Source organism: Canis aureus, chromosome 24 (assembly GCF_053574225.1).
Source record: "Canis aureus isolate CA01 chromosome 24, VMU_Caureus_v.1.0, whole genome shotgun sequence".
Classification (NCBI taxonomy): Eukaryota; Metazoa; Chordata; class Mammalia; order Carnivora; family Canidae; genus Canis; species Canis aureus.
In genome coordinates, this window is record NC_135634.1 from 10,285,048 (window position 1) to 10,312,498 (window position 27,451).

Genomic DNA, 27,451 nt, shown 5'->3' on the forward strand with positions numbered 1-27,451 from the left:
AGGAAAGCTTCCCAGAAAAGACCATGCTTCAGTTGTGTCTCTTCTGGTGCTTTTTTGAGTGGTATTAATTTTCTCATTAAGAAACTTCAAATAAGGATGCCTGGGTGGCTCAGCAATTCAGAGTCTGCTTTCGGCTCAGGGCGTGATCCTGGAGTTTTGGGATTGAATTCCGCATCAGGCTCCCTGCATGGAGCCTGCTTCTCCCTCTGCCTATGTCTCTGCCTCTTTCTATGTGTGTCTCATGAATAAATAAATAATCTTTTTTTTAAAAAAAAGCCTTCAAATAATTCATGAACATATAAACCACAGAATAAAACTTACCCCAAATCTCTTCACCTGGAGATAATCATGGTTGACATTTTGGTGTGTACCTTTCCAGGCACATGTGTGTGTAAGGACAGTGTACTTTCTATTATTATCACAGAGGTCGAGGAAAAGATTAGTTGTTCAAATGCAGCAATTGGGATGGCTGGGTGACTCAGCAGTTGAGCCTCTGCCTTTGGCTCAGGGCATAATCTTGGAGTCCCGGGATCGAGTCCCACATTGGGCTCCCTGCATGGAGCCTACTTCTCCCTCTGCCTATGTCTCTGCCTCTCTCTCTGTGTCTCTCATGAATAAATAAATAAGATCTTTAAAAAAGAAATCAAATGCAGCAATCAACCCACAAAAGACTCAACCACCAGCCTAAAACATACCTCTGTATTTTATTTTAGGAACACATTAATGTGGTCACAAAACATCTTCAGAAAGCGGGAGAAGTCAAGAAACATACAGAATGGGTCTGAATAAGAGATATGGGGCCACTGCCATTCTCAAGGGGTGGAGCGGACACAAAGTTATTTTCTTCCAGGGAAAGCAAGGTTAACTCAAGCTGCGGAGCTCAGATGGTCATTAGATTTACAGCTGTCTGAAGAGGAGCCACATCTTTGCAAGGGTTGAGTTATGATGACTTTAGGTATTGATCAGAGGAGAGCGCTGACCCCGTACTCAGCGGAGAGTCAGGGGATTAGAAGCAGAGGGGAGATGGTGGTGCTTACTGTCTTTATGTAGTTTTCGAAGTCACTTCCGAAAAAGAAGATGAGGTAATAGTTGAATATTCCAGCAACAGACATGAGGAACAGAAACAGTATGATTCGCTTCCCAAATATGTAGCCTGGCGTGCTGAAAGAGAAAGAAAACTGTAGAAGCAATAAAATAACACTAACTCAACCAAAAATGTTATCACTTCGAGATACATGGGGTTTAAATTTGAGTTCCTTTTACTCAGGAATGCTCCATTGACTTCAAATGAAGAATGGAAGGGTCTCCACTATTATCCATCACAGACCATATTTCAAAACCAAGCTAAAAGAGCCTAGACCCCCAAACCCGTCATCATTAGGGCTCTGCTGTGCAGCCTCTCCAGTTCCCTGAGGGTGTGAAGGTGGTGGGTGCTGTCAGTCGGTTGGTCTCGGACATTCTGACCGGGGATAAGGAACCCCATCAACCTGGTGTGACCCCCGGGTTCTGCTCCAGGAGCGCTTGGGAAGCCGTGCTGGCTGCTGGGCCTAATGCGGGACGGAAGAACCTCTGTGAGAGGGGTGCTGGTTTCAATGAGCCAATAAGGCTGCTGGAATCTAAAAGGTGCTTCAGTATCTGAGAGCTCCATCTACGCTCGGGAGGCTGCTTGGGAACAGCCCATGTTCGCACTAACGAGAGCTGGGCCCCTCACAGCGGAAGACAGGCTCTTACATTTTAAGTGAATGGAGAGGGGGGGAAGATGTTTTAGTACATTTATATGCTTCTCTCGAAGGCTCTAAATCCTAAGCTGCTTAGGCAAATCAGCAGCTGGGGTCAGGGCATTTCCCCAGTGATATGTGACCGCCTAATTGTACACAGCGGCTGCCCTGGCTTCCCTCTGCACAACCCTCTGTGACCGCTGTGGCTGGATCCATCTGTGCAGCACTAGCGCGTTAGGAGAGTCCAGCCAAATGGCTCGTTAAGGCTGTTAGTAACGACCCCGGCGAGGGGACCCTTTGGCAATCAAGACCGCTCAACAAGAACAGCCAGCTCAGCTAAAACAGGTGAGTCGGTGCTGCTGAGCCTGGTTTTTGACATAATCAAGAGAGAACAGAATTTGGCATCTATAGGTTCAACCTGAGAAATTGTATCTTTTTTGAAATGGACCCCAGAGGTTCATACTGTAACTCGTAACTTTCCTATGTCTAGAGTCTGAAAACCCTTCAGCAGTTGACTATTTCCTTGCTACTCAAAGTGTGGTTCATGGACCAACCACACTGGCATCCACTGGGGGCTTGTTAGAAACGCAGGATCTCAGGTTCCTCCCTGGATCTGCTGAATCAGAATCTGCATTCTGCCAAGTGCCGCCGTGACTCACAGGGCATTAAAGTTTGAGAAGCACTGCTGGCTGCCCGGCCCCTGCTCCTTGGCCACTGTATTCTTCTCTCCTTGGTTTCCTGTTTACAGTCACACTCATGAAGTGAGACATTCCATCTCTTTATTGGGGAAATATATTTGGCTCCCAAAAGCATTATGGGCTGAACTGTGTCTCCCCCTCCCCAATTCATATGTTGAAGCCCTAACCCCAATATCTCAGAACATGACTGTATTTGGAGATAGAGTCTTTAAAGAGGTAATTAAGGTAAAATGTGATCACTAAGGTGGACCCTGACTCAATAGGACTGGTGTCCTTATAAGAAGACAAGATTTGGGGACACCTGGGTGGCTCACTGCCCGAGCATCTGCCTTCGGCTCAGGGTGTGATCCCAGAGTCCTGTGTTCGAGTTCTCTCTCTGCCTGCTTCTCTCTCTGCCTATGTTTCTGCCCCTCTGTCTTTCATGGATAAATAAATAAAATCTTTAAAAAGAAGAAGAAGAGAAGATTTGGACGCAGACACACAGAAAGAAGACTATGTGGGGACACCAGGAAAAGACGGCCATCTGTGAGCTGAGGAGAGAGGCCTCAAAAGAAAACAAGGCAGCCAACACCTTGAACTCAGATTTCTAACCTCCGGAACTATAGAACAATCAATTTCTGTTGTCTGAGCTCCCCCCACCATCTGTGGTACTCGATTCTAGTGGCCCTGGCAGACAAATTCAGACAGTTACCTGCTAATGCTGATAAGGAAGTAACAAAGTCTAAGTAAGGGATATTTTTTCTAGTCAGAGAATAGAGGGTTCAGAGAAATTAAATTGTGAAAAGTCAAATATTGTAGTGGCTCAGATTTATCACATGAATGAGGCCACCATATGCTCATTACAGAAACAAGAAAAAGTGATTTGCAAAGCTGTTTCAGAACGTGCTCGAGATAAATCTGTGGTGAAGGATGAGATGGCAGTGCCTGCTGCTGAAATTGTGGTGTTCTTGACTTTGGGCAGCATTTTTCAAAGGCCTCAAGGCTGATCGCCCCCAAGGAGATGGTGTGGTGCCTTAACTCTTCCCAGACCGAATGAAGGGTGCGGGAGGCAGGAGCTCAGCACGTGCCCATCACCTGCAGGGCTAAGTGTGAATGGAGGTCCCCAGCTCGGCCACCTCATTAGCTCTATCTTTCAGTCTGTCAAGCTCGGAGATGGGCTGGGACCCTGGGAGGTAGGCATGGTGCGCGCAGAGGAAGGGCCTGCCCCAGGCTCCGGCCGAGCCATGGACCATCTACATAACTCACCTTTGAAATTCAAGGTTTCTCTCTTAGTGTTTCTAAAAGTTGATACATAGGTCTCTCCAAATGGGGTGGGGAAGGTCAGAATTAAACTAAGCATCAGAGAGACCAGGCGTTTTATATCTGCGACTTCACTGAATTCTCAGGGCTACTCTGTGAGGTATTGTTAGCCTATTTTCCAGGTGGGAAAACCAAGAGCAGACAGGTTGAACGATGGGCCTAAGGCCGCACAGCCAAGAAGAGGCAGAGCGGGAATTCAAACCTGTCCGTTTGAGTCCACAGTCCTGTTCCTTCTGCCTTCCTGAGGGCCCCTTCAGGTTTTGGAGATTAGGATTTTGTGGTTAGTTTTGAAACAAATATATCCCCCTTTTCAACACACACACACACACACACACACACACACACACACACCGTGAAATCTACTTGAAAACATAAAAGAGGCCTGGTGACAAGCAATTCGCATCTCAAATGTGTCTAAAACTTTGAGGAAGAGGAGCTGTGGTAGGAGACAGGTGAGCCCAGGCATCAAGGCACCTGAGCTCCAGTCCCACCCCGCTCACTGCCATGTCACCTTGGGCAAGTCACTGACCTCCCCACCTTACACAAAAACATAGACAAAATGTGGGTAGGAAAAGAAAACTTTATGGTCCCCTCTGGCTTTAAAAGCCTCGTTTTCCATCGAAAGATGAATGGATAAAGAAGATGTGGTCTATGTACACAATGGAATATTCCTCAGCCATTAGAAACGACAGATACCCACCATTTGCTTTGACGTGGATGGAACTGGAGGGTATTATGCTGAATGAAGTAACTCAATCGTGGAAGGACAAACATTATATGTTCTCATTCATTTGGGGAATATAAATAATAGTGAAAGGGAATATAAGGGAAGGGAGAAGAAATGTGTGGGAAATATCAGAAAGGGAGACAGAACATAAAGACTCCTAACTCTGGGAAATGAACTAGGGGTGGTGGAAGGGGAGGAGGGGGGGGTGAGTGGGTGACGGGCACTGGGGGGGCACTTGACGGGATGAGCACTGGGTGTTATTCTGTATGTTGGCAAACTGAACATCAATAAAAAATAAATTTATTATTAAAAAAATTCTGTTCTTTTCAATAAGGAAATATGACTTTAAACCTGGAATCTTCTAAAGGGAATAAAAACTGTGAGGCCCATGAGAGCAAGATATTGTGCCTCTGTCCACCCACATACTTCCAATAAATCAGGCCCTCCATACATTTTTGTCAAATGAATTGTTCTTAGAAAAGAGGCATGAACAGCCTTCTGTGAGTCCCAAACTGTGTGTAGAAGTTGTTGAAATACATACACCAGGCTCCCACCCCAGAGATTCGGATTCCATAAGTTCAGGGTGGGGCCCCAGAACCTACATATATATTTCTTAAAGATTTTATTTATTTATTCATAAGAGACACACAGAGAGAGGCAGAGACACAGGCAGAGGGAGAAGCAGGCTCCATGCAGGGAGCCCAAGGTGGCACTCGATCCCGGGACTCCAGGATCACGACCTGAGCCGAAGGCAGACATTCAACCTCTGAGCCACCTAGGTGCCCCCAGAATCTATATTTTTAACAAGCACTCCAGGCAATTCCAGTGTCATTGCTTGGTGGGCTTCACTTTATTTTTTTTAATTATTTATTTATTTATGATAGTCACAGAGAGAGAGAGAGAGGCAGAGACACAGGCAGAGGGAGAAGCAGGCTCCATGCACTGGGAGCCCGACGTGGGATTCGATCCCAGGTCTCCAGGATCGCGCCCTGGGCCAAAGGCAGGCGCCAAACCACTGCGCCACCCAGGGATCCCATTCACTTTAGAAACACCAGCCTTAACACCCTTAGACTCACCTCGGGGGTTCCAAGAAAACAAGTTCATCTTCTAACTCTGTGAAGTAACCCCAAGGTCCCCATATGGCAGGGTGGGTAGAGAGTCTAAAATATTGATACTGAAGGGGAAAATGACTATGAGGGATCAGGACTTTTGATAATTGTGCCCATAATTATTTCTCTAGTATTTTTGGTACTGCCCCTGACTCTAGCAGAGCCCAGGCCTCCTTGAGGCAAGGGCTGTGCCATATTTATTATCATCTCAGCAACTGACTCAGGACCTCACTGCAGGCAGGTGGTCAGTAAGGAGGGATGTGGAGTGAAAGAGGAGTGAGTTAGCAATCAGGGGAAGGTGAAGTTGGCCAACCTCAGTTTATTGGTCTCAAGAGTTGCCAATCATCGCCTGTCCACCATTGGGTTGAGAACTTCAAACTGTGGAGAGGAATTTAGTAGGAGTTCCAAGGGGAACAGGGTTCTGAGGGACATGAAGATAGGGCAGCGTAGCACCAGGCAGGGAAGATAAATAATAAAAGGCAAGTAGTCTTATAAATGCCAACCCCCACTGAGTTTGGGTCTCATAGAAGTTTAGAATGAAAGGGGAAGAAATTAAAATTCATTCCTAAGTGTGCATAGAAATGCTACAAACTACCTATTCAAGACAGAGAGAAAGGAGTCAGGGAGTAGGATGTAGGACAGAGAATTAGGGCCATATACTTCAAAGGGACCACAAAATCCCAGAAGGAAGAAGCTTTGGTGGGGGAGACACATCAAGGAATGTCGCACCTACCCACTGGACCAAAAGTGACCCTAGAACTTCTGATGTGGATAGGGCAAAGCAACTTCTGCGGAGGAGCAAAAGATGATTGTGAGCCCAAGGGAGAAATTCCTGGAAGGGTCTCACTGAGCTGTATCTTCCTCTGTTGATGAGCCCAAGAAATAAGCAGATCCCAAAGACATGAGGCCAGGAAAGCATCTGCAGAGTGCAAGTGTGACGCAGCCCAGGGACTGAGGTGGGCCTCCACAGTGGAACCTACAGTGGGAATGTATTAGCACATAGTTTCTAGAAGGCAGAATTGAAAATTCTCTTGGACCTAGCCACAGAGGCCCTCAGGCATATATCCATCTTAAGCGATATTTTCATCTAGATTAGGATTAGACATTTCATCTGGTATATATAATTTCTATTGATGACAATAGCTCAGAACTCTGTATTTAAAAGTATTTTGAGATCACGTTTGGTCTCAGCAGGAAAGAGCACCATGATGGACTGACTAGTAAGGAAGGCTGTGGATGCAGGCGAGGTAAGAAGGCTGTAATGCAGCAGAGCTGGGGTAAAGGGGCTGGTGGGATCTTCCCGCCCTCTCCCAGGAGATACCAGGCCAGGATTTAAGAGGTTAGGCCAATTACATTTCAATGAGATCCAAGGAAATCTAATAGTTTTAAGATTTTAAGTCTATATCTTATTATTTTTGCCACCTCAGTTCGCTCTGTAACAGTGATTGCCTTGAAAATGAGAAGAGCCTGTGGTAAATGAACACATTTTGTCATGCTCCACAGACTGTCTTAGAATTAAAGCAACTTTAAGATCTCAGGCAAGTGGTGACAGATGAAGAGAACAGTGACTGGGCCAAACCCCTAAGACTTTGGGGAGGAAGACAGGGAGGTAGGCCAAGACTGCAGAAGCGCCTCATTCTATTGATAGACACCCCGCCTCTTGACAACCGGTGATCTCCCAGGGAAAGGCAGAACAGAGGCTTTCCAGGGTGGAAGAGAATAAAGAACATTCATGACAGGTTGATATGCATAAGAGACATAATGGAATTGTGGTTTTCGAGGATAAATACGAACGCCACCAGAGAGGAATGAAGAGACGAGGGCAGGAAAGAATTGCTGGAAGAAGAGTCCTTCGTCTCTGGGCTGCAGCTCACCATCAACCCCCACACACACCCTGGCCCGCCTGCCTGTCCCCAGCCATTTAGCTTCACAGGATCTCAAAGTCCCCAGATGTAGAGCTTTCACCTGCCAGTGCCATTGTCACGCCGAAGGATGCTATCTGAACGGAGAGCCTGTTAACCACGAGAGAAGCACGCTACTGTGAGAGATCGAGAGGGACGTGAAAAGAGACAGGGAAGAGAAATGGAGGGGAAGGCTGGAGTCCACGTAGGGGGGTGTGGGCAGCCTCTCAGGACGCATGCCTGCCTCTTGGAACCCTCCCAGTGCCTTAGAAATTCTAAGGAACTGATGGCAGACTAGAACTCGAACACTTCTTCTGTAAGTATCCTCATTTATTTTATGAAAATCCTGATTCCCCAATCCGGGCGTAGTCAAAGTATAACTGCTGCTCTGGAGCTTTCCGTCTGGCGGCATCTATAAGCAATGCAATGGGGACTCTATTCAAAGACTCCGTCCTTTGCATGTGAGGGCATCCTATTTTTTGCAACATTCTTCCTGCTGATTCCTGGAAGATCTGTGACTCAAGAGGACTTATCAAAAGGTGCAAGCTATAGTTCTCATTTCTTTAGGCAAACAATGCAATGTTTCACTCACTGGAGACCTTGAGAAGCTAGACACAGAAAGTCATTCAAGGCCCAGACTCTGAAGGGTGGGAGTAGAGGGTGCGGGGTTGCAAGAATGTGCAGCGCATGGTGTTAAAGCATCCTTTGTGAGCCCGACGCCATGTGAAAGAATTTGTTACGGGGCACACGAGTCGAGTCCCCCAGCAGTTTCTGCAGAGCTCGCAAAGTTCAGTTCAGTAAAGGATGAGGGCTACTAGTTAGCCTTCCCCTCCCAACCCTTAAGTGATCACCCAGAGCCTTAAATCTTAGGCAGAACATGGTTGTGAGTAATCAGTCTTGCTCAAAGCATGACTCATATCCCAGTTCTTATACAGTCCCTGTGGCCTACCTCTGAGTTCTCTCTCCCAGGTAGCCGACAAAGTACTTTTGCCTCACAAACAGGTACATCAGTCCAGCAAAGGCGGCAGGAACTGAGTGGAGAAAGGGAAATGACTGTGTGAGTTTCACAGATGCCAGAACAAGCCAAGTTTAACGTAATATTAATACAGTCATTGTGCAACTAGCGTTGGTCACAAAATCTAGCAGAGACCTCAGGTTCTGGCAGTTGGGGCTGATGTGAACTGTAGCAAAGACCTCGGGCTGATAGGAACCTAGAACTTCAATAATAGTAATGTTACTTTCTATCAGCAGCATGGTACAGTTTACAGAGTGTTTTCCTGCCCATCACTTATTTGAATCCCTTCCACATGATCAGTGTCATCTTTTCTATTCCGGATGTGACAACTTGGGCTCCAGTGGTCAAGGAGCTTGTGTAAGATTGTCAGGGTGTGTGCGTGTATGTGTATGCATGTATGTGTGCATGCGCATGCTTGTGCGCATGTGTGTGTGTGTGGTCCAAGGTAGGGGTAGGAGGAGTCAGACATGAACCCCAAGCCCAGCTCTAGGCTAGCTCTCTTAAAAGCATGCTCTTCCCCCCTGGGACTCTAGGCAGTGTATTGCTCAACCTTTTTTGAACAGTTACTGCCAGTTCAGAAAAGATCTCTAGGGAGGAGGGCGCCTGGATGGCTGCAGTCGGTTGAGCATCAGATTCTTGGTTTTGGTTCACGTTATGATCTCGGGGTCATGAGATCAAGACCCGCATTGCATTCTGAGTTCAGAGAGGAGTCTGCTTGAGATTCTCTCCCTCTGCCCCTCCCCCTGCTCATGCTCATTCTTCTCACTCTCTCTCTCTCAAATAAATAAATAAATCTTTGGGGGGTGGGGAAAGAGATCTTTGGGAAGAAGATTCCCTTTACCATCTAATCCTATGAGGAACAGCCATGAGCAGCAAGGTCCTGAACCTTGGAGCTGAGAGTTAGAAAACCCAACCCCACCAGGACTGCTATGGTCAGGAGCTAATACTTAACTCATCCTACGTTTGAACGAAGGGCTGATTGTGGCTTTCTTACCTATCAGGAATAGTCATGGGGGTGAAATAGGTGCATGGATATAAAAGCAGTCTGAAGACCTCCCAGCAGTATTCAAATGCCAAATAATTACCTTGACAGAGAACTTTTTAATGTCAGGCACTGCCCCAGGCCCTTTGGGTACTTGGGTCTCTAATCCTCCCAGCCACTTGGTGAAGAGCACATTACAGGAAGTCAGTTCACCCAGAGTCACTTACCAGACCAAAAGACCCATGAGGACAGCCATCTTTTGCTAGCCACCATCTCTGTGCTTGGCATAGTGCCTGGCATATACTGGCTTTCAAAAATTATTTGTTAAATGAATTCATAAAAGTCAAGTGAGCCAAGGAAAAGGTTGTTAAAAAGAAAACCAAAGGCCCAATATGGTGTCACCTAGGCCAAGTCCCTAAACCAGGGCTTAATCCTAATCTAACTGCAGTTTCAACTTCCCCCAGAAATTCGGTCTTAACTTGTAGTCAGGAATGTTCCAACAGGAGTCAATGAAGTAATCAGCCACAAGGCCCTCTCCTTCCTTTGAGGAAAGATGAGGTAATCTGTAGGATAAGACCCCCTACTCTTCTCCCCAAGGGAAAGAAACCTTGCCTGGAACAATCCTTTTCTTTCACTAACAACCTTCTTGCTCCACCCTCCTTCCTCTAAAAACCTTCCATTCTGTACAGCCCCTGGGAGCTCCCCTCTGCTTGCTAGATGGGATGCTGCCGGATTTGTGAATCCCTTGAAAAAGCCAATTAGATCTTGGAACTGATTTGGTTGAATCATATTTTTTAACAAGGTGGAATGTGAAACCAGGTTTGTATGATTTCAAAACTGTATTACCACCAGCAGCACCATTCAGAGTGACGTCTACTGGGCTTCTATTGTTGGGCTGGATTAGATGAAATTACCATTTTTGCGGGTCCGAAACAGTCAGACATTGGCAGTTTTATGTGGTTCAATCTAATCTATGCCAGGGAGTGTGACAGAGGCTTTATGCACATCCTCTCACTTAATCACCCTAGGAACTCGATTATTTCTGCTTTATGGATGGGGAAACTGAGGCTCAGGAAGGCTGAGTAACAGCCCAGGATCACAGCAGCAGAACTATCTGCAGTCTGTCAGTCCCCGGATCCGTGTTCTTTCCACAACTGCACCCTGCCTCCCAAAATAGTAGTGTTACCGACTGGTAAGAAAACCAAAGCACGAGAGAAGCTGCTTCTGAGGTCCATCCTAGGGTCTGAAGGTCACAGAACTCTCACAATTCACAGTCTGCTCTGGCGAAGTCTGCCCTGGTTTGTCCCATCTGGACGGCTCTGCTCTAACTCACCAGTCTGTGTCTCCATGGGAGCTAAACAGAACATCAGTGTGCACAGGAGTCATGGGTGGGAATTGGCTGTGCTCGCTGCCCTCCTGCAGAGACTGGTGCCTGCCTCATGGACCCAGGCTGCTTGGAACAGCAGAAAGGGCATGCTGGATTCAAATCTGGACTCAAAAATTCTGAGGGTTTTTTTTTTTAAGATTTATTTGTTTATTTATTCATGAGAGGCAGAGACACAGGCAGAGGGAGAAGCAGGTTCCCTACAGGGAGCCCGATGTGGGACTCAATCTCAGGACTCTGGGATTACAACCTGAGCCAAAGGCAAAGACGCTCAACCACTGAGCTACCCAGGTGTCCCTGAAAATTCTGAGGTTTGAGCAACCACCTGATCCTCTCGGGCTGGGGCTCTTGCTCCTGTAAAGTGAAGGGTCTGGGCTAGAATGATCTCTGAGGTTCCTTTTGACTAAAATATTTGGTAGTTGACAATAGTCCTAAGAAATGATGATCAAGGTGGTTTAGCACCACCTGCAGCCCAGGGTGTGATCCTGGAGACCCTGGATCGAGTCCCATGTCAGGCTCTCTGCATGGTGCCTGCTTCTCTCTCTGCCTGTGTCTCTGCCTCTCTCTCTGTGTGTGTGTCTCTATGAATAAATAAAGTCTTAAAAAAAAAATGATGATCGAAGAGGGTCTACTGACACGTTTGTCCCCTAGCAATGCTGACATTTATTTGGGCAGAAGTGTGGTTCTAGGACTTCAAAACATCTTCAAACTCCCTTTGTATTTATCCAGCTAGAACAACTCTAGATTCATCTATATCAAGTATCATCTAAGACAGAAAAGGAGTCATAACTCCTGGTATGAGCCTAGTTTGACTTGATTTTTCAAGTTATCCCCGACATGTTTCTTATTTTACTCAGGATGGATAGTGGTAAAAAAAAAAAATAGTGAGTAATGACAGCCTTATGGAGCACAGAAGGAGGCCACATGGTGTCTCTGAAGGAGTTTCTGCTGCCATCTCTCACCTCTGCTCTCTGCCACTGCACCTGATTCTTTTCCTTCCTGGCATTTCTCACTTTCAGCAGTAACTTACCCATTAGTTTTTTTCCTATGGTTCATCTCACTGAGTGCTATGTGCTCCACCACCATCTCTTTTATCTGTCACTGTGTATCCGAGAGCAGGGCTTGCCACATAGTAGGTGTTCAATGTACAGGCAGTATATACGTGAATAATGCAGAAAGATACTTGTGAAAAATCCAGGATTGAACCCAAAAGACCTGGGCTCTCATCCTGGCTCTTCTTTCACCTGCTGTGTAACCTTGAACAAGTTACCTTGTTCCCCTTGAACCAAAGTGTCCTCAGAGATAATAGAGGGAGATAATATCCACTCTACCTATAAAGTAGGAGTTAATGCTAAGGATTACACAGTCCGTCAGAGGACACCAGTGACCTTTTCTCATGTACACACCCTGCTGGGCCACCGTGTGGAAGCTGGCCAGGTCACGCCAAGCTTCCACAGGCACAGTGCCAAGCTCCAAAGGGAACCAAAACACACTGGCTTCCATTTCATTTTAAATCAACTCTGGGAGTCAACCTGCTAAAGTCAGGACTGTAGGCTGCTGATAACCCGGGAGAAGGCTGCAGACCTGAAGTCCAGACCGTGGCTCTGCAGACACATGCCCAGCAGAGGACCGCCACACTGGAAGCTTATTAGCAGAAGCGCCGAGTGACAGCGGTCCCAGAATAGATCCCTCAGGCGCTCTCATTTATAACGCCCTTGTATCTGAGCTAACACTGCTTAAGGATTCTGAGTCACATTTAGCCTTAAACCACCCTTGTCAGCACAGCAGCTTTCAACCAGCCACTGGGGAGCAAGCATTAGCAATGCATTATCGCACCCGCTCCGCCCGGGCACAGAGCATGCCTGAAACACGACCTCCCGAGGGTTCTCACCTCTCCAGGGCTTCACAGCTTAGAGCTGGAGGTCAAGCAAAGTCTTTTCAATAAAAAAACCTGCACTTGAACCTCCTCAAGATGCACATTTCAGAAAGAGAACACGCAAAGAGAAGCCCGAGTTACCTTGGCTGCAGAGGAGCCCCGCACTCCAGAGCACAACAAGGAAAGTGGGGTACGCATCTACACAGTTTTGGCTGTAGAATAAAAAATATGAGAAGAAATATCAGAAAAACAGGTTACTGCAGCATAGTCTGAAAATTACCTGAAACCCCAAATTGATCATCAGCATCCCACATGAGGCAGCAACTGCATTCATCATTCCACCGACATCTACCAATAAGACACGGCTGCCACCTCAGAAACAGGCAGTGGTACGAGGCAACCACATGTTCAGAATCCATTTACTCCCTTCCTCGGTGAAGCCAATAAGAGACTTGGTTTCTTGATGGATTCATTTTGGCACGGTTCCTGTTCCTGGCTGTGCCAAAGTGCTTCTTGGAATTGAAAAGTGAGCAACACAGACAGCAGGGCTGTGGCAGCTTTCAGGATTTGGGGGGTTGGGTGTAGGGGACAGGAGCCCAACTGAGGAAGACTTTGTCAGACCCACAGGCTGGGCTGGGGAAAGAAAGGTAAGCTTCAACCATTAGAGAAACCAGGGTCGACTCAGAAAAGCTGATGCACAGAAAGGTCTCCTGCTGCGCATGCAATTACAGTGTGTAGGGCTCAATCCTGGTTCCTGTGGCCCTCCCTACAGTGTGTAGGGCTCAATCCTGGTTCCTGTGGCCCTCCACACCAACCCCCGTGCTGGTATCTATACCCTGTGTTTCCTGTAAATTCACTGCGGTCCTGTAAGTGTGCAGGAGTAACTGCAAACATTTTCTACAGCTGCTGAACAGGTAGCCACAAACTCAGTGGCTTCAAACAAGACACACTGTCTGGAGGTCAGAAGTCCAAAAAGGGTCTCACTGGACTACCATCTAGGTGTGTCAGCATGGCTGCAAACCTGCTGGAGACTCTAGCAAAGATCTGTTTTCTTGCCTTTCTCAGCTTCTAGAGATCACCTGCATTCCTTGGCTTGTAAACCCTGCTAAACACACCAATTTTTCTCCCTCCTTTTTCCACATCTTTTTTTTTTTTTTTAGATTTTATTTATTTATTCATGAGAGACACAGAGAGAGAGAGAGAAAGGCAGAGACACAGGCAGAGAGAGAAGCAGGCTCCATGCACCGGGAGCCCGACGTGGGACTCGATCCCGGGACTCCAGGATCATGCCCTGGGCCAAAGGCAGGCACCAAACCGCTGAGCGACCCAGGGATCTCCTTCTTTTTCCACATCTAAAGAACCCTGTGATTACATTGGGTTCCTTCCAGATAATCCAGAATACGCTCTTGATTTCAAGGTCAGCTGGTCAGCAACCTTAATTCCTTCTTGCGGTGTAACAGAGCATCTTCACGGGCTCCCAGGGTCAGAATATGAATATGTTTGGGGACCTTTCATTCAGCCTACTGCAACTACTTTCATTTTCACATGAGAAGCCGGGGTTTGGAGAAGCTGAGTAACCTCCTCACCATCACGGAGAGACAGAATGGCAAAGCCAGGATTTGCATCCTGGTCAGTCCAACTCTAGAACCAGATCTATTACCTCTTCAACTACACTAAATAAATAGCGAGTGTCCTCTTGAGAATTTTACAGTCTAGATCAGGACGATCAATACGTGCGTCCATGGAAAAACAACCTCACAACAGGTGGAGGCATGAAGGGGAATAGAGTGGAAAGGGCAGGTGACTAGGATGTGGTCACTGACCTGACACTGACCAGTTGTCTGTCAATGGTAAAGCAATCATTTTGGACTTAGTTTCCTTCCCTGAAAAACTAAGACTGATAGTAACTCTAAGACCCACGTAAACTCTAAGAATTGATGCTTTAATGAGGAGCTGCTCAAGATATGGCCCCTGGATCAGCAGCATCAGAATCACCTGGGAACTTGTTAGAACTGCAAATGTTAATGCCCATCTCAGACCTAGAGAATTAAAAGCCTCCGGGGGGAGGGGGAGCCCCTCCAGGTGACTCAGAAGCATGCTCAAGTTTGAAAACCACTGGTTTAATGTAATGTGATGTTCAAACTGTACCGGTGAAAGCAAAGATGCAATTTGCAAAATGTATTCAGCCTTTTATCCAAATTCCTTCCTTGGATTCCGCCATCTGGATCATTCCTGATCTGGTTCTCATGATTTTCCTCCTAAATGAGCTATGAACTCTTGTTCAGGCCGATCACATCTCAGGCCTCACTGGTAGCACTGGGATGACCAGCCCTCGGTCCATCCCTGCGGAGAACCCAGAGAGGAAACTTTATGTCCCTCCGATGATCAAAGGATCCTCTACTGGAGAAGTCAATGAAATTAAAGGTAAGAAAGCAGTGTATCCCATCCTGGGCTAGAGGTGCAGGGGAGAGAACACAGCCCCGCTGACCTCGCCCTGTGCCCAGAGGGTGCGTGCCCTGGTCTAGCGGACACAGTAGAAACTCTGAAGGGCAGGATCCCTGAACAAATTTATCATTTGGGGAGGAGCACTTAGTGAATAAACAGGTCCTGTATGTAGCTATGGAGCATGAGCATCACATCTATTCTTCTATACTAGAGGCACAAAACCATAGCCTTGGGTTTCCGGACGTCATCCACCTCCCAGTTCAAGAAAACAAGGGAGAACATTCTTTTTTATTTACTTGAATAATGTTCTATGCCTGATGGGATCTAATACCTGATGTTCCAACAGTTTGAAAATCTGTTAATACCAAGATCATCCCGGCCTCCTCCTCATTCTCATGCTTCTGTTTTTGTTTGTTCTTGAGTACTGGTTTCATCTAGATGATGCAAAATTTTTAAAAATTCTTAATTATTTAAGGAATTTGCTTATTAGAGAGGATGGTATAGTAAGGTGACATTGAATCAGTCATTCAATCACTCCTCCTATTGTCTCAAGGCAACTTGGTCCCCAATAAAACATGGTCTGTCTGGAGTTGAATGAAACTCTCCCAACTTTAAGAGAATGGGCTCCTCCTCTGGATTTTCAGAATATACCCAGAATCCTGTCCCTTGCTCTGGCTCAAGCCAGTCCTGTGATCCAGGATCTGCGATATGTCTTCTACCCACAGCTCCACGCAATATGTCCCTCCTTGACAAAGGGCCACCACTGGGTTGAATTCAAGTATCTTTGGCCGGTGAAGCAGCTGTCTCTTGAGGTGGAGCCTAGCAAATGCTCACACGGTCTTTAAGGTCACATAGCCTGGGTCTGATGCTTCGTCGACCACGGTGCAAATGTCAGTGCATTCCCTAGCCTCACTGAACCTCAGTTCTCCTCATCTATAAGAGGTGAATGGAGACATTAGTAATTACTGCCTGGCTTGTGAAAATAAAACGAGATAAAGCAGTGTCTGGCTCATAAAAAGCTTTCAATAAATGGTGGCTATTACTGCTCCAATAGCTTCCTTCTTACAATCCCCAGTGGAAATGTCTTTCCTGCTGACAAATTATCATTATTCCAAATTTTCTTTTGTGGAGAGTTTTGTGCCATTTTTTTCTGCAAGACAAAATTGACAAACCCATCTTGGTTCTCATTACTTGAGGTCTAACTCAGAGGTGCTTGCCAGATTTGTCGACAATTCACTGTGTGGCATTCAATTTGATACACTACACTATCAATGTTTTTATGGAGAAAAGGACTCATTTTTTTCCCTTTTGTCTTTCTCCACCTTTGGAAATCAGATAGAGAAGTACTTACATAGTGTTTTGTTAGTTTGGATTAACTTAAAATAAGTAAATATCACTAATAATAGCAATAGTACCACTGCAAGTCGATAGAATCAATGTAGATCTAGTGCCTTCAAATTATTTACCCACTTAGAAGTGAGTCTAAAGTGGATTTTGAGAGGGGCAGGGGAGAAAGGATGTTAAGGTGGCATTTCCCAAAATGCATTTTGGGAAACACTAACCCTGTGATACACTCTGAAAAAAAAAAAAAAAAAAAAAGGCAGGGGAAGTATATCTGTAGTTTTTTTAACTTCCCTTTCTTGGAGAACCAAGAATCACAATGTTCCTCAGTACATTAAAAATTCTCCACATTCTTGCTGTCCAGAACTTTTTCTTCTCCGTAACATGTGTTACCAGCCCACTAACTTATAATGTGTGGAACACGTGTCCAAAAATTACACTTCTCCGGAGGCCTTCCTCCTCTCTGCAACCTGTGCTCACCTGCACTCATGAGGAAGAATCTTAGACCAGTTAACTGAGCTTCTCCTCCAGAAATCAAACTGTTCTAGCTGTGCTCATCATCTGAGGACAGGGCTTTAAATTATGTTTTATACCCAAGAACAGAGAGTCAAGGTCGAGATTCTTTTTCTCTCTCAAACTCTGACTCAGCTCTGCCCTGATGGGTGATGGGTGATGAGACAGACCACTAACCGAGGCCAGGTTGGAGCCAATGGGCCACACCTAGCTGCAACGTCTGTTTATCGACTGCCCCAAAATCTGGAACCATCTGAATCAGTCAACCGTCATATTTTATGCTGAAAAATATGCATCTGGTTTTTCAATCCATCAGCATCATTTATCCTTTATGCTAGTTTTTCTTTATAGCCATGGTCTGGAAACATTTATGACCTCACACCCCATCAACCAGAAGATGTGATCATGCAAACCTGTGACAGGTATAACACACACGCCGCTCTCAACCTGTATATTAAAAATGAGTAAAGCTTAATTTCTTATTTTTTAGATAGCGGGATTAGATAGATGTTCTCTTCTTTTGGCAGATCCATGGCTCAACCCGCACCCGCTTTGGTGCTTTTGGAGGCCTCTAGACAAGCTACTTCCGGACAATTTCTGCTAGATGAACACATAACCCCTCCTGTGGCTTCCAGGCAGAGGCCAGCAGACTGGGTGCCTCTGGCTCTGCCAGCACACAGTAGCCCGCAGCCCTGATCTTTCAGCCCGTCTATAAACTACCACCGGCACACGCAGTGCTGTCTGCTGGGTCGGGGAGGAAGTGGTCTTTGTAACAGAACCACAGCAGTGTCTGGGCAGCCTTCATCTTAAGGAAATTCTCCTTTTCGCCTCCTGAGTTCCAAACTCTCCACATCTATCCCTCCCCCTCATTCTTCTCGCCCTGTTTTCTGGGCCTGGGGAGCTGGGCTGCAGCGTCCGCGCCATGGGGACCCCAGGCAGCAAGAACATCCCACCACCCTCCTCTGGCTCCTCCTTAGGTCAGGAACCCACACCATTGCAGAACTTCCAAACCGCCCTTCCAAATGACGCAGCACAGCTGCCACCAAAGAGCACTTCTGCAATCTGGGGACTGGCCCCAGCGAGGAGGGGGCAGGTGTGGGCACGGTCCCTTCTTAGGCGCGGAGTTAGCTCACTCCTGGGGCAAACGGCAGGAACCCAACCACCCAGCCTGTCCCATTTCGTCTTCATTGCTGGCAAACTTGAAACTGAACTTCTCTCGAGGTGCAGTAAAATTACACTGCGTGCCAGCTGCCTTGTCTAACTTCTCCAGAATGGACCAGTTGATTTTGTAGGAACACAGTGTGACTGATAATAATGCAGAGATCCGGGAGAAAGAAGCTTCTCTTTCCAAACTAGAATAGTATGAATATCTCCCTTGGGTTGTTTTCAGAGATGTTTCGGCATGGCCCCTCTGGGAGTATCTTTTGCCCCCAGATGTGTCTGAGAGATGCTCCCACATCTCCCCCTGCAAGTGACACAAAGCCACCGACGCACCCTACCTACATCCCCTACCCTCCTTTCAATGCAAATGTCTAAAATAGCTGAAGCCATATCTTCAAACTTCTTCCATAGATTCTGAGAATGAATATATTGAAGGTCTAAATGTTAAAATAGAAATGTCCCTGTAGGTAGGTCAGCAAAAGTTTTCCTTGAAATCAGCCTGCCAGAATGACCATGCCTAGGACCACTTAATACGAGGCAGGGGGAGCAAAGCAGGTAGCCAGGGCCCAGGAGAAGGGGAGGTCTTGTAGGTACTGTGGACACCCAGAAGCAGCCTGAAGCCCCAAACCCAAAAGGCAAAAGGCCCAGACAGGGTGAAGGGACGAGGATGTCCACCTGCAATGATTTCCTTGGGTGTCCATGACTGTCCCTTTGGAAAGATCTCAGTGGCCCATCAGAGTCACCTTTGAGTTGAGAGTGAAGGCCGGCTCCTTAGCCAGCTCATATCTGGAACCTTTCCTTCTGACAGGTCCCTAGTGACAAGCACAGAGAAACAGGCCATAGCCTGAAACTTCTGTTCAAGTACATTCTGCAGAAGGAAAAAAATGAGTGTTTGAATAACATCCATTGAGATTTGCATCCCAAATAGCTCCCATCTCCTTGACTGAGCTGTTCAGGTGTTTCCAAGCAGCTTTTTTATTCAAAAGTAAAAAATGAGAGGGGGGTGGAAGCAATGGCACAGTTCCCTCATTCTTATGGTTCTTGTTGTAGCCTCTCGAAGAAACTGAGCATTACGAAAGGTCCTGCCATGTCTCCAGATGTCCACCAAGGGGGCCGCAAGGGGCAGTGAGCAGAAGGCTACCACCATTGTGTCTCGCCTGTTCTTCCAAAGCCAGCCCACAAGTAATGGCTGGTTTTCCTGGTAGTACCTCTGAACTAATTGCCCAGGAAATTGGTTAACACTGTGACCACACAAACTGGCTCAGAGGTTTCTGGAGCAAGGGGGATCTGTGGTGATCACATATCCCCACCTCCAATATCTCCAATTCCTTTCTTTAAACAATAGCACTCATTTAGATGATGAAGAATGTCCACAAACCCACCCCCAGCCCACCCCAGTGAGGTTCAACCTTCCCTCAGAGCTCTGCCTCCCTGGCACTCTGAAGGTTGGCTCAGACAGACATGTAGCCTTGAGAGTGGTTGTCTTCACTCCTGTAGGGAGGCCCCCATGCCCAGGGCCCCACTCTGTTAGTTTGCAGTATCACTCACTTGGCAGTGTAGACCCGCTCAAAGGCAAGTGTTCCCGTCCTCTGGAAGCTCCGCCCATTCTGTGTCTTGCTTTCATGCTCCACCTTGTGGGCAAAGAACCCTGGCAGAGGGAAAGGTTTGGATCTGGTTTATAACGGACATGTTCATGAGCCTGATATCCCATTATTTTACTAGAATATTAAATGTTCCCTCTGTGTGCCCTCCAAACAACCTTAAATGTCTTCCATCCAATGTCATTTACCAAAAATTCATTCAGCAGCTATCTCTACTAATCACTGCATTTGGTGATGGCAGGTGATGGTGAACAAGATGCAGCCCCATTTTCAAAGATCTTACAGTCGAAGGAAATAGACAATCAGAGCAGAAATTACACTCTAGTGATTCATGCTAAGATGAAACTGACTGAGAACAGGAAGCCATCGAGGATCCAAGAGGCAACTTAATTCAGTGTTGGAGTCACAGGGATCTAGAGGAAGCGACATCTAGGATAAGATTTTCTGAACAGGTAGAAATCAGCCAAAGAGAAGGAGAGGGCAGGGGGCAACAGAGGAGATCACCCCACTGGAGTGGAATAGAATATGGAAAGGTGCAGAGGCAAGAACTGTCTTTGGTTTGGTAGATCCAGCTTATGATGAGGGAAATTGGGAGCAGGGAGTGGAAACAGATAGAATTATATATGAGGCCAAAGAGGTAGATGGTGAATTGTTCTTTCAAAGACATTTTTCTTTGTGACTTGCCATATGCCAGACACTTAGCTTGCATCCGAGAACAAAACACACAAAGAACCTTGGCCTGAGGAGCTTATGTTTTGGTGAGGGTGGAAGAGGAGGAGATAGAGTGTACAGAATGAACAAAACGCTTAAATTAAATTATACAGCGTGCCGAATCATGGACAGAAGAGAACGCAGAGCAGGGTGAGGGGCAATGTGAAGTGCTCATAGGGCAGCCAGAGTGAGAAAGCAGTAAGTGAGCCCAGGCCTGAAGAAGAGGAGAGTTGAGAAGTGTGACAGTGACCTTGATGAGAGCCATGTTAAGAAAATCAGAATTTATTCCCATCTCACAAGCAATAAGGAGTTACTGACAGGTGTAAGCTGAGGGATGGTGTAAGCAGAAAGCCATTCTGTCTTCTGCATGGTGAGTGTCTAGAGGGGTCAGGCCCACAATAGGGGGTAGATAGGAGGGCACCGGCTAGGATGATGGCCATGGGGTGTAGCCAAAATCCTGAGGGCATGTCTATAGATTGGATAGGAGAGCTTCCTGCTCTCTCTCCCCTCCCCTCCTGTTACAACGTGCCTGTTTGGAGCACAGCTACACAGCCACTCGTAGAAAAAGAGCATCGGCCCTGCTCCAGGAACCCCAGCAGACACCTGACATCTAGTCCCTTACCGGGCCTAATGCCAACTCTGCCAAGTGGACAGTGCTGTCCCCACTTGGTAGACAAGGATATAGTGACTTGGGGAGGTCAGAGAGCTCTCTCAGAGTCACCCCACTGAGAAGTGCAACTGGAGATTCAAATCCAGGGGGGGCAAATAAGGATCCTTCTTTCCTGTTACTGTCACATTGAAGCTCACCGCAGGGATTCCATCAACTACACTGGATTTAAGTATACTTCTGTCTGTTCTGGATGTCTCTTCTTGCCACAAAAATACAGCAGAAAATTTTGCTGGAAGACCAGTGTCTTTCCAGACTTTCCAGAACCCAATGGGATGGCCCTTGCCTCTGAATGTGTAACACAGATGGTATTAAGAAAGCCAGAGGTTTTGGACACCTGCACCCCGATGTTTCTAGCAGCAATGTCCACAATAGCCAACCTGTGAAAGAAGCCTCGGTGTCCATCAAAAGATGAATGGATAAAGAAGATGTGGTTTATGTATACAATGGAATATTACTCAGCCATTAGAAACGACAAATACCCACCATTTGCTTCGACGTGGATGGAACTGGAGGGTATTATGCTGAGTGAAGTAAGTCAGTCGGAGAAGGACAAACAGTGTATGTTCTCATTCATTTGGGGAATAAAAATAATAGTGAAAGGGAATATAAGGGAAGGGAGAAGAAATGTGTGGGAAATATCAGAAAGGGAGACAGAACATAAAGACCCCTAACTCTGGGAAACGAACTAGGGGTAGTGGAAGGGGAGGAGGGCAGGGGGTGGGGGTGAGTGGGTGACGGGCACTGGGGGGGCGCTTGACGGGATGAGCACTGGGTGTTATTCTGTATGTTGGTAAATTGAACACCAATAAAAATTTATTAAAAAAATAAAAATTAAAAATAAATTTAGACACACACACACACACACACAAAAGAAAGAAAGCCAGAGGTTATTTCCGCCAAGCACCGCTTGGGCTACGCTTCTCTGCATCTGTTTTTCTTCCACTCCTGGCTCAGAGAAACCAACCCCTTCCCCTTTTCCAAGGCTTGCCTTCTACCTGTGACCTTGCGCCCATTCCTGCCACCTTTTTGACCCTTTTGCTTCATCGGTGTTCTCCTTATTTCCTGGACCATCTCTCTCTTTCTTTTTCCTTCTCTTGACCCTAGAAACATACTCAGATCTTTCCTACCCATCAAACAAAACAAAATCAAGACTGCCTCAGTCCACTAGGCTCTCCTCCTGTTTAGCTAAACTTGAAAGAATCTGCCTTCCTTTGCCCACACCTCACCGCCCACTCCCACCCCAACCCTGTGTTATCCTCCACTATGTTACAGAAACTTCACGAGCAGAGACCATTAAACACTTATCTTGGCTAGCTGCTGACAGTAGGCCAAACCAGAGAGAGAGAGCCAGAGCCAGAGATCCAGAGAGAAAAGGCTACAGGCCATTCCTGAGCACCTACCATATGCCAGGCCCTCCTGGCTACTTTCCCTCGGTTATTCTACACAGTACCTCCAACAAGCAGGCATAGAAGTTATGATAGCTCCACTTCTTGGTTAAGGAAATTGAGAGAGGACCCAATAACTTTCTCATCACATAAAAAGATCTTGAGATTTTAGTTAAGCACAAAGTTACTATGAGCCAACAGTGTGATACAAGTGTTCAAAGAATGACACACCCCTGATTATTTGAATAGAATTGATGTTTGGATCTCGGGAACAGTTTCCCTGTGCAGAAAACATCTATCACCTGCAGCTTAGAGAGCCCAGGGCAAGATGGGTGGGAGGCAGAAACCCAGTGACAAGGGACTCTGGAAACCAAGTCACATGAGGAATGACATGGAAGACAGGATGGTACAGCTGACTCTGTAAACCCAGAAGCAGCAAGCATAGTCCAAGCTTTTCCAGAGAATAGAAATAGGACCAGTGAGTAGAAGTCATAGGGCAGCAGAACTTCTTCAGGAGTGGGTGTTTGGATAAATGTATTTGAGACAATATATATAACATAAGTGTCTACTTTTTGGAATGGATTTGAATCCCAGTTTCACCACTACTGGCTCTAGGACTTTTAACCAATGGTCTAGCCTTTCCAAGCCCCACATTGCCTCTCTGTAAAATAGGAATAACAACATTATATATTTCACAAGCCACAAGGATTCAGTGAGATACTATTCCCAACACAAAGAGCTATGCTTGACAAAACAAACTCAATACACCTAACAATGGGAAGGGCAAGCTCAGTATGTCATGAGCTCTCTATCATGGGAGGGATCAGGTAGGAACTGTTGAGAATGGTGTAAATAAAATTTCTGATTTGGGGCACTTCATGAGTCCTGTATCTAAAGCCCATCCAACTCCAGGTTGGGCTGGTAGGTGTTCCAATATGGTACCCATGAGATTCATTATGAGTGTGTGTGTGTGTTGCGGTGGGAGTACCAGGGATGGCATGGGAAGGTAGGTGCTCACTACCAGCTCTGTATCTCTCCTTATCACTATTCTCACAGACCCTTGTGTCTGCAGGGCCATCATGTCTCCCCCTTTTTGGCTTCATGATAAGAAGAGAGCTGAGGAGAGACGATGATGCCAATTCCCACCACTTTTCCCTACAACCAGAAGGGCTGCAAAAACAGCTCTCCTGCTGGAGGACCTCTTTTCTCTGCTGTTACCATTCAGGCTTCCATGCCCAAGGCTCAATGCCCTTCCCCTCAGCTCACCCTCCCCTGTCACTCTAATTAGTTTGGCTTCCTATGGAAATCATTTTCTCCAAATCTGTGTTTTTCAGGTTTGCTGCTTATCAATGCTGTTGGCACGTTGGCAGGAGAAGTTGGAGGATCTCTGGATGCTATTCATATCTATACTCCCTGGGAAACCAGGATTTGGTGGTTCTGGCCCAGCTTTCTTGGAATGATGTATTTTAAACTAGTTCTGTGCTTCCAAATCCATGTTTTGCTGGATCAAGCTGGAAGAGGGCCACAGGTTCAAAGATCTTGATGACTAAAGAATGTTTAAGAATCAGAGGAGGAAGTTCCTCCAGGCAGGCAAGGCTCTGACCTCTTCCCAAGAAATAAGCTTCACGCAGTGTACAGAGAGCACAGGCCCTGGATACCATTGTGGACACCTGTAGACTGGACCTCTTTGTCTTAGGACAAAGCGTGCAGTGCCTGGCAACAACATGTAAATACTCCTTAAAACTAACAGGATGGGCTTGAAATGGCATTTTACAGGGCAGGAAGGGAAAGGTACGGTTTTTGCATATTTTCTGAACTCTATATGGAAGATCTATGGTTGCAGTGTTGAGGTTCATTAGAATTGCAAAGAGAAGCTCGGGACATGCACTTGAACCTCAGTGTTTACCTAAAAACTCATGGTGCAAGCAAGTACAGATGTTCTCTTCCAAGCCATTTGGCTCTCTCTTGTTCTCTGACAAGAGCACATTTAACAGTTACAAATAAAAGGTTTCACATGGCGGTCTCAGCATCCCATGGCAGTCTGGGCCTCTGCCTCAGAGAGGAGCATGGCTGGGCTGCTTCTGTGGCTTCAAACGAACAGCAGGCTGTCGCTTCCCCAGCAAGGGTGCGATAGTGCTATACAAAATCACTCTGCCCCCGAGTTGCCCTGGCTGCTCACAGTGGGCTGGGGAGGATGGACCACATGATGTGGCGGCCACATAGGGTCTGCCCAGGCTGAAAAAGTCTCCAGCCCGAAACAGTAGCTCCATTCCGGTCCATACATGTATCTTCTCACCAGGAAGCCTCCATTTCACTCATCAGTTGCTGGAACTCTATCAGTGAAGCCACTGTGTTCTGTCGCTACCTACCTGAAATGGCCTGTCCAAAGTCAAGGCCCTTGAATAGAGGTTAAGACTCAGGCATTGCGCCAGCTATAATCTCTCCTCCCATACTGTACCAAAGAAAAAGACTTGGGATCCCTGGGTGGCGCAGCGGTTTGGCGCCTGCCTTTGGCCCAGGGTGCGATCCGGGAGACCCGGGATCGAATCCCACGTCGGGCTCCCGGTGCATGGAGCCTGCTTCTCCCTCTGCCTGTGTCTCTGCCTCTCTCTCTCTCTCTCTCTCTGTGACTATCATGAATAAATAAAAAAATTTAAAAAATAAATAAATAAATAAATAAATAAAAAAAAAGACTTAATCTCACTGCCAAAGTAATTAGGAACCTCACTGTCCCCCTCAAGTCTGATTAGGGTTTATTTTGCCACCAAGGGAAGAAGCCCAGGACCCACTTGACAGACCAAGGCCAGGTTCTGCCTCTTTGGAGAGATGAAGAGACTCTGTTCTCACAACAGGAAACCATGTAGCCTCCCCCAAGTCAGCTCTGAACTGAGAGGAAGCAGCTCAGGGTGAGTGCCAGCCTTCTAGCTAGCTTAGCCCCATCCACACAGGCAAGTGACAGGGCACTGGTTTCCCAGTTCAACGATATTTGTCAGCTACGTTGATGCTTATAAGGGGAAGGACCAGAGGGGAGACCCCATATGGAGCTGAAAAAGCAATGCCCGTCCCATCCACCCATGCAAAACTGCCTCCACAGACATGAGAAGGGCCTTTGAAGGCTTCCCTCTGACCATGGCTGGCCATCTTTTCTCACTATCTTTTCCTTTCACCAGGGGGCCCCGACACCATAGCCACTATATCCCCATAAAGCCAGGACACTGCCTGTCACAGCAGGTCCCAGTAGGTGTATGCAGGGTGAATAAATGAATCCATCACTGATGTGTAAGACCACGGGAATTCATGGTACCTGCATGAAATAGCAATGGCTTGAGGAAGGGCAGCCTAAACAATCCATTTGTTCCCTCCCTGTGCTGCAACTTGATCGTGTGGACTTAGTATGAAAGTATGAAATGTTTTGGGTCAAAACATGGCCAACTGCTGTTCCATATAGGGAACATACTTGGAGGATGCAAAGTTGGGCCTCTCTGGTATGGGGAGGTCTCTGGGAAGCCCTACTCTGGGCTCAGAAGGCAAATCCTCAGCCTCTGTCCACCTTCAAGCTGGGGGGAAATGACAAGGTCTCCCAAACTGGTTAAATACTCAAACTTCCCAAGTATGACAGTGTGTGGGCACACAGTTAATACCCATTCGGTTATAGCAGCTGCCCTTAGCAATTACCATCCTTTTTCCTCTATCTTAATAAACTACAAAACACAAAGCCCCTGGAAATACTCATAAAAAAAGTCTGTAGCAGACCTAACTCAGAACTCTAAAGGGAAAATTCAACACAGTCTTGTCTTTTTCAGGTCTGCGTACCTCATATGGTTTTTTAGGCGCTGGCAAGGTTAATGGAAATGCAAACCCCACACAAGAAAAATGCTTCCTCTCTCTCTTTATGTAAATATGTAATGCATTTTTTAAAACACTTCAAATTTATTCATTACTAGAAAAAAAAGAGAAAGTATTATAAAGCATCTATTTTTCTCCAAAAGGAAAAAAAAAGAGCAATACAGAGATAAAAAAAGATAAGATTTCTCCATCCCACCTCCCAAATTCTTCTTTCTTTCTTTCTTTCTTTCTTTCTTTCTTTCTTTCTTTCTTTCTTTCTTTCTTTCTTTCTTTCTTTCTTTCTTTCTTTCTTTCTTTCTTTCTTTCTTTCTTTCTTTCCCTACAGGTGACAGAAAATCTCAGTTACATTGAAATCAGCCCATCTGCACTACTGCAGCCCAGTGTCTGAGTAAACACATATTTTACTTTCCCTTTCTAGGTCTCCGGCCACAGTAATTAATAGTTAAAAAGCTGATTGTGACACTTCAGTAAAGGTTTTGATAAAGCTTCTAGGTTGCTGCCCTGGCTCTGCAAACATGGTTAGTCACCACCATTTAAGTGAAAGAAATACCAGGAGAAAGAAAACCCCAAGTTCAAGCATGAATACACACACCCTATACATTCAAAGAAAAGGAAAAAGCGCGCAGGGACAAAGAACTGTGTGAGCCTGACTTTCTAACAACTGGCAAACAAAATCTACCCTTGTCTCCCTCTGTGAGTGAGGACCTTCCCTTACCGTTCTGGACCACGCTGATGAGGGTGATGATGGCCAACAGGACAATATTCCCCACGGCTTCTTGATCCATGTTTGCTTCGAGCTCCCCAGTAAGGACTGCTCCAGTTTGGTGGCACCCAGGCCTGCACTGAGCAGAAAGGGGAAGTGAGGGCCCACACTCTGTCTTTCATCATTAGAATTTCCAAAGGTCCCAACACAGTTACACGGTGACTTCTTCTTTCTTTCTCTCTCTCTCTCTCTTTTTAACTAGCCACCAAAGTGCCCTAGCTCAGTGTGACCTGCCAGGAGAAGCAGAGCTTGGAAGAGGAGCAGAAAGGGAAGAAAAAAATGAAACTTGTGTTTTATTTATAGAGC

The 27,451-nt window shown here is 46.4% G+C and overlaps 1 protein-coding gene across 2 annotated transcripts; it reads right to left on the reverse strand.

Annotated features, from left to right (window-relative positions):
- Positions 1-685: 685 nt before the first annotated feature.
- On the reverse strand, positions 686-27,224 carry ALOX5AP (arachidonate 5-lipoxygenase activating protein). Of its 2 annotated transcripts, none has more exons than XM_077868204.1 (5): positions 27,098-27,224; positions 19,718-19,817; positions 12,851-12,921; positions 8,402-8,483; positions 686-1,161 (listed from the first exon to the last, which is right to left on the reverse strand). In XM_077868204.1, exons 1-5 carry the CDS (start codon positions 27,165-27,167, stop codon positions 999-1,001), a joined length of 486 nt encoding a protein of 161 aa, XP_077724330.1. In that variant the 5' UTR covers positions 27,168-27,224; the 3' UTR covers positions 686-998. The 2 variants fall into 2 exon arrangements, with proteins under 2 accessions (XP_077724330.1, XP_077724331.1); XM_077868205.1 differs by having other exon boundaries at positions 686-1,178.
- Between the last annotated feature and the right edge of the window lie 227 nt (positions 27,225-27,451).

Excerpts from the sequence above, each read along its gene's own strand:
- ALOX5AP (XM_077868204.1), bottom strand. The coding sequence starts at position 27,167 with ATGGATCAAGAAGCCGTGGGGAATATTGTCCTGTTGGCCATCATCACC. Across the intron at positions 19,818-27,097 it reads CATCAGCGTGGTCCAGAACG|GGTTCTTTGCCCACAAGGTG; the intron begins GTAAGGGAAGGT and ends TCCCTCTGCCAG. Across the intron at positions 8,484-12,850 it reads GGGGCTCCTCTGCAGCCAAG|TTCCTGCCGCCTTTGCTGGA; the intron begins GTAACTCGGGCT and ends TTCTCCACTCAG.